Source organism: Mixophyes fleayi, chromosome 3 (genome assembly GCF_038048845.1).
Source record: "Mixophyes fleayi isolate aMixFle1 chromosome 3, aMixFle1.hap1, whole genome shotgun sequence".
NCBI classification, from domain to species: domain Eukaryota; kingdom Metazoa; phylum Chordata; class Amphibia; order Anura; family Limnodynastidae; genus Mixophyes; species Mixophyes fleayi.
This window is the reverse complement of record NC_134404.1, coordinates 119,308,649-119,316,023: the sequence shown is the minus strand read 5'-3', so window position 1 is coordinate 119,316,023 and position 7,375 is coordinate 119,308,649. Positions and strand designations below refer to the sequence as shown.

Here is a 7,375-nt window from a genome sequence, read left to right as displayed (position 1 = left end):
TGTTACAGGTGACACTGCTATTTTCTAACACTGAGATGTGCAGACACAGGTGATCAGGATCCAGAACTAATGATGAGCGCTTAACCCCTTGCAGGCAAGATCTGGCAGGGACAAAGCGGCTTCCACAGGGAAGATGATTTGCTGCAGAATGAGGCAGATCATGTAACATTATGCACTGGGATCCACCAAATAGCAGTAGTTGACAGGGCCCCTGAAGTTATATTGCTCCACCTAATCAGAACCATCTGTAAATAACACTATAACTCAATTTGTCCCTAATTGTTTATTTATGAGGACTCAAATGGAAAGCATATGAGTGAAGAAAAATCAACAAACCGGGTTATACATATGTAGAGCTACAGAATCCTTGTTCTTGCAATATAGCATAGATATAATGTGAAAACTAGGTAGGTTTAACAGGGAAAGAGGGGAGTGGGAAGGATTGCCACAGTGATGTATAAAAGGTTGAAGGTAGAAGAGAGCTTGTTTGAAAAGTTCTTGCTACTAAGTATAGGAATGGATTGGATAGCAGTAGGTCATGGGACTTGATGGTATACCGTGAATGTGTTTATTTGTCATGCAAGTAGTAGGTAAATTTTTCTCTGCGTGCTACAAACCAGATGTAGGTGATGAAACATGGGGTGGGTCTCATTTTTCCAGAATGTAGCAATAAGGCACTTGGCTGCGGCCAAAATTTAGGAAGCTAATTTAGCTGAATACTTGTCTATATTTTGTAGAAAAAGGTCCAAGAGTCTTCAACCACGGGGCACGGAAGAAGAGAGGCGAATAGATTCCAGACTTCATCTCAAAAGGCTGAGATTTTTGGGCAGGGCTACCAAATATGGAAGTATGAACCTTTCTGGTCACAGTCTCTCCAACAATCTGAGGTGATGGAGTGGTACACATCGGATAATTTGCTTGGGGTATAGTACTCTTTAAAATAGACCTTATATGAGTTTTCTTTAATCAAAGTTGATATAGAGCTAACTCTCTCAAATTTTAAAGCTGCGCTACCACCTGAGCATTATAGCTGCATCCCAGTGGTTTGGATTACATTCCTGACTGAAAACTGGGGATGTGTGATGCTTGGGTTGGGGTGTGAGCGGGAGGACCAATGAGAAATCTCAATTACGGACAATGTGGCTTCTGATTGGTCCTCCAGCTCACACTCCCCTTCTGCAGTCATAGATGTTAGTGCAGCTTTACAGATTTGTCCCTATTTTTCAATTTTGACCTTTACATTGTTTGGTTTTCTCATGGTCTATCCATTTCATTTTCAGGACTAGAGAATTATATCCTATTGAAGGGAAAGGAAGTATTTAAAATAACAAAAAATAATTATAACCAAGTTTAGTAAACATGTCATTATGGGGATAATAGTGCACCATATTCACCTAGTGTGGACAGTGGAAAAAATACTTATAGGCACCTGTTCAGCAGCAGCTATCTCTGGAAAATATTTGAAACTGTTGGCAACTACGTATGACTAATGGTCATTACTCAGTATATAAGCACTGTTACACTGTACAGTTTTTTTCATAACTGAAGATTGCCTTTTGACACATTCATTACTGAAATAGACTTTAGACTGCAAATCTCCACTTTAATTCCTGCAGCATGACTCCACTCATTGCACTATACCCAGAGCTCAGCTGATCAGCCACATCAATCCAGCACAGGAAATCAGCACAACAACCATGCTCACTAATCACGGACTGTTTAGTTTCTGTGTGTTCCACTGATCATCTGGGACGTACAAAAGCTGTGAATGGACTACATTCTCTCACTTTTTATTATTAACTGGTAGAGATTATTCTCACTGTATTTGTCTATAAATGTTTAGAAATACATATTGACATTAATGTTTAAATTTTGCCATAATTTAATATCACAGAGCAAATAGGTCAGGCTTCTCCACTAGCGCTTCTATTCTCAACATGACTTTTGAAATAAAATATCGCAACAGAAACTGTTTAGTCAAATTCCTATTAGACTGCCATGTTGTGTGCGCAATTTACAGCACAGTTTAATTTACTTATTGTCCCTCCAAATTTTTTTTTTTAAAGTGTTGCTGTCCTATTGCTTTATCTTTTAGATTATATAGATTCAGTAAACACCAATAAAACAGTGTCAGTAGTGCTTACCATTAAATAAATAACTTTTAATCTAAACTTAACCTCCACAGCTACCGGCCGCCGTACAGCTTCAGATCCATGGGGTGGGGGTGGGATGATTGATTGCCCCCCCCCCCCTCACCCCATGCACACTGCCGATGGGACCACTGTTCCTTCTTCATCCTCGGCGAATCATTTTGTCCCTGCCCCCGTGACACAATGATGCGAATGCCTCATTTTACCAAAACAGGTGGGGCCAAAATGAATTCACGAAGAATTCTGTCAAGGAGGTTCCCATACTGCCCACTTCACTAGTGATTAGGATGCAGGAGATTGGACTGCTCTCGCGGGAGTCCGACCCAGAATTTGGGAGCTTCCCGGACATTTCGGGAGAGCGGGCAAGTATGTAATAACTTCCTATAGGCCAGGGCCAATCCCGAGAAGCCAAGGACCACTATCCAGAGCTCTAGTGTCAAGAGCCGCAGCGGTGCCTCAAACCCCCGCGACTCTCCGTGCCCACAGGACTTGTCACGGCCTCCATGACGACCGGGACATCACTTCCTGGTTTTGGCTGACTGTTGTCTAGGCAATGATCGGGACGCTCTGGTCTGTAGCGCTGCGTCTCGGCATTGAGGGCAGCCGGGCACATGCGCAACTAGTTAGGGGTTTAATTATTAGTCAGCCCCTGAGGCTGATTGCTCCAAGTTGGATTTCTCCATGCCCCATTGGTCAGTTTCTGTATTTAACGCAGGAAGGGCTTAGCCTCCCTGCCGCTTATAGCATCCTGTTTCCAGTTAGCTGACCTGTGCTGTATTGGTGAAAGCCTTTTGGATTGACTTTTGTGTATAACCTCTGCCTGTCTCCTGGATCCTGATACCTGTTTATTGCCCTGACCCTCTGCCTGTTATCTGGACCTGAATCATTGCTTGTTGCCCTGAACTTCTGCCTGTTACCTGGATTTAAATCATCGCTTGTGGCCCTGACCCTGCTTGACTTGACTTTCCCCACCTGGTTTCAGTTTAGCCCAGTCAGATATTATCAACTCAGTTCCGGAACGCAGACCTCTGGCCTGTCCGTAACTCTGTGTTATTACCTCCCACTCCTGTGTGCTGCTATGCGATCATAAACTTGTGCTACACTGAGTGTAAGACCTGGGGGCATCAGAGTACCTGTGAGCGTAACCAGTCTCTACGGGAAAGGCTGCTGCTATAGGTGAAGACCTCTTCCGCTAGTTCTACAAGTTTATGACGCACTGGTGGCCATAACATCTACTCCCCCCTTGATAGTACAACTGCGGATGCAGTGTGCACACATTCATCAAGGGTCAGTGCAGGGACCCCTTGACTCAAGGGACCTCCACACCCTGCAACCATGGTGGAAACATCATGGCTGTAGGGTGTGCAGTGTTATTTAAGGTCTGCATTGGATGTATTAATATACTATTTACCACAGTATACACCACGCAATAGCAGATTTTAAGTTTCAGTGGGGTTCCTCTTTAATACATGCTGGCTTAAGGCTTACAGGGTCACCTTTAGGGGGGTTTCCAGTTGCCCAGAACCCCCCTCCTTCAGTAGACTTGAATCACAATAGTTCTGTGGTTTAGAATGAGGAAATGGCTTGCAGAAACCTTCTCCTGTTTGCATTAAAAAAAACTACAACAGTCTGCAGTCTGTGGGGATATACGTTTTAATGAGTTTTGGCTTCAACAAAATGCCCACTGTGATTACTCTCACTTTTGGCTCTAGTGTTTCTGTGACTTTAGGGAAAGAGAAAATGCAGAAAAATTAAGTAACTTGTGCTATTATGCAGTTGCTTGGCGGCTGAGAGTGATGTGAAGCACTAGATGAGTTACTGTAACACTAATTGTAATTTATTTTATTTAATTGGATGTGAGGGGGAGATTAGTATTAATTTTGTTGTATTACTTTACAAGTATTACATTATATTATTTTGGTAAGAAAGTCCAGAATAATTTAAAGAAGATTAATATTAATGTGTTTTTTTAATTTATAGCTTACTTTATGCTTTTTTTTATTTAACATACATTATTATATTTCTATACATGGTACTTTTCCATTTTTATTATTGCAGCAAGTGGGTTTTTTGGTGGGATGTTTATTATGAAACCAGTCATTTGGAACCCCCAACCCCCCTCTAGAAATCCGGTGTTTGCCCCTGTCTCCAGTACATAAGAAGAAAAGTCAGAGACAATTTTAAAACCTGAATGCAGCAGAGAAGTTATGATTTACAAATCATTTTTGTCAGTCGGAGGATACAAACATTTTCTAGTATAATGCTCGAAAATGGGTCTGAAAATGGAACTTATTAGTTTCAGTGACTCCATATGCGCTTGTTACTTGCATTTCTGCATAATTGCTGATTTACTCCATGGGGAAGATTCAATTCCCTGCGTTGTTCTTAAGAACAACACTGGGTGCGCATCATTACCGTTAGTACGGCGATTTTAACACTGAGCTGCGAGCAAAAGTGAGTGTTGAAATTACCATACTAACGGTAATATTGCGCATCAATTACCATAGTAACCGTAATGATGTGCACCCCGCGTTGTTTTAAAGAGCAACGAAGGGAATTGAATCTCCCCCAATGTGTTTAACAAAAGTAAAATGAGTTCAAGTCCATTGGACAGCTGAAAGCAAGTAAATTAGCAAGTTTATGGTTATACTGCTATTTGAAATAGCATTGTTCAAACACCAGTAGCCACCCTAAATATGTTTCTAACTTATGAACTGAAGATTTCTGCGGATATATCACGTCCGTTTAAAAAAATATTAAACCCCCTCCTTACTAAAATATAACTTTGCCTGCAACAGTAGCAGTTTTTTACATTTTACATTGTTGCAACAACACTCCAGCAGTTCCTTGAAAAACAGTTAGCCCATAGTGCTTGTGCGCACACACACACACATTAATCTTTCCTCTGTTTTGTGCTAGGTGAATGGAAGAGAAACAGATGCTCATATAGAAAGCTTTGACCCTGCAGTGCAGCACATACAGCAGTCTAACTAAGGGGAATAACAGGGACAGTAAGGGCAGAGAATGCTTTATTTTCCACTGTTCCTGTTTGGTCATCTATTTGCTACGATGGTCATGTGCATTCTATGGGAGATACCTTATCTCCTCAGATCAACAATCAAATTAAACACAGGAAAGATTAATTATAAAAAGACCTGGGTGCCTGAGTGTTACAGAGAAGCTGATCATTTTTCAGAATCCAAAAGATAACGCATTACAATGCTTACAAATGATATTGAATAGACAAATGGATATGAATTTACCCATCTTTTTTTCTTCTTGAACATTCCCTTTAAAAGATGTTACAAATTCTACACACTCCGGGCCTGAGTCATTAAGGAGAGCAAAGCATAAAAAAGGAGTAACATTTGCATCTGGGCAAAACCATGTTGCATTGGAGGTGGAGGTAAATTTAAAATGTGGGGACAGATTTATAGTTGGAGTAGGACATGTCCTTGATCAACTTTAAATTTCAGTGTAATAATAAAGCTATCAAGTATTTTTGTGCTAGATGAAAAAAAAAAAGCCAGTATTTAACTTATGTGCAAAATAATAAACTAATTTGCACCTGTTTCATTGTAACATAGTTTGTCCCAGAGAACATTTACTCCTTTTTTGCCTTAATGACTCAGGCCCTCCATGTTTTACAAAGACATTCTAACAAGACAGTCTTGAATACTTTTTTAATTTCATATATATTTAGAGCATGAACATTTCACGTAACATACATTAAACAGAACAAAACATTTTGGGTGTTCTAGAATTAGCAAGCAGTGCTTCATTGAAGCGAGTACATTTACATTACTTATACATATATTTATTACTTTGTAAAATAGAGCAGATGAGAATAAGAATGTTCGATTGCTGACCACACAGTAGGTGCTCATTGCCGGGGTTCAAAATGGGTCATACTAAACGTTTTTTGCTTATAATTTTAAGCTTGTTTAATTTAGTTGCTTATTTCAGATCCCAATATATTCAACAAATTGTACAGTCTTTGTTGTAAGTGAATTGAATTTCTCTGAGGTCAGTGACTGACAGAATGAATGGAGTCAAAACATCCTCACTTCAATGCAGTCAAACGATTTTCTTTTTTCACCTCTGTTCTATTTTTGTCAAGTCTGCGGATCGTACTTTCTTCTTTTTGCTTGTAATGGCTTCAAGGTTTTTGAATCTTGGCCAAATAGTGGATGGGAACTGGCGTTCAGAATTAACATTGATGGCGTTCAGCACAGAACTGTCATTTGGGTGGATACTTGGAACATCAGAGTCCTTATTCCATTTCTGATCTAAATCTTCAAAGTCCCACTGAAATTAAAGAAGTTTTAGAGACACTGATAAAATATAACAAGCACCACATACACTAGTACTTTTACAGGAGTTGTGTGCATACTTCTATATAGAACTGAGAAATCTACTCTTATTGGCGACACATTCTGACATCTGTAGCAGTATGGTATTTTCCTTTTATTATAAAACAAGATGGAATCTATCATTAATTTCTATGTGTCTCTTTATGAACAGATACTAAGGGCTAGATTTACTAAGCTGCGGGTTTGAAAAAGTGGGGATGTTGCCTATAGCAACCAATCAGATTCTAGCTTTCATTTATTTAGTACCTTCTACAAAATGATAGCTAAAATCTGATTGGTTGCTATAGGCAACATCCCCACTTTTTCAAACCCGCAGTTTTGTAAATCTAGCCCTAAGTCTGTCATGTTTCAGCACATTATTTACTTGTCTTTTATGGCCATGTTTTCCCTAAACCTAGTATAGTGGACTATGTCCTTCAACTCAGCTCAGACTATGGTTATTTACCACCTTAAGTTAATGTTAGTTTTACAACAGACAGAATATTTGTGTATGCTTAAGTATTTGTTGTAATGTTTGTTGTTAAGCAATATATGGATATAATTGCTCAGTTTGCAAATTTAGCTGTTTTACTCAGAATGATACTGTCATCAACTGCCTATATTGCATCAGCATTCACTTTAGTGTAAGGGAAATGATTATATAAGATGGCATAGTTCAGACCTTCTTGAGACCTCACTGGTGAGTCAGGAAGGCTGTGCCAGATCTCCTCCATCAAAGTATTCTAGGATACATGATTCAACTTGAAGTCTGCTTGTTGAATGTGGGGTCTCCATACTGTAAATCCAGGGAATTATGTGTGTGTCTAACAACTTATCGAAGCTAAGTATTTTAATTGTCATATTAATTAATAA

At 39.5% G+C, this 7,375-nt stretch overlaps 1 protein-coding gene across 1 annotated transcript in view; it reads right to left on the bottom strand.

The window, feature by feature from the left end:
- Positions 1 to 5,818: 5,818 nt before the first annotated feature.
- Positions 5,819 to 7,375, bottom strand: part of TMEM44 (transmembrane protein 44) — a 37,957-nt gene continuing 36,400 nt past the window's right edge. Inside the window, exon 10 of the mRNA XM_075200582.1 lies at positions 5,819 to 6,458. Coding sequence (XP_075056683.1) covers positions 6,246 to 6,458 — 213 coding nt within the window. The 3' untranslated portion in view covers positions 5,819 to 6,245. The remainder of the gene's footprint in view (positions 6,459 to 7,375) is intronic.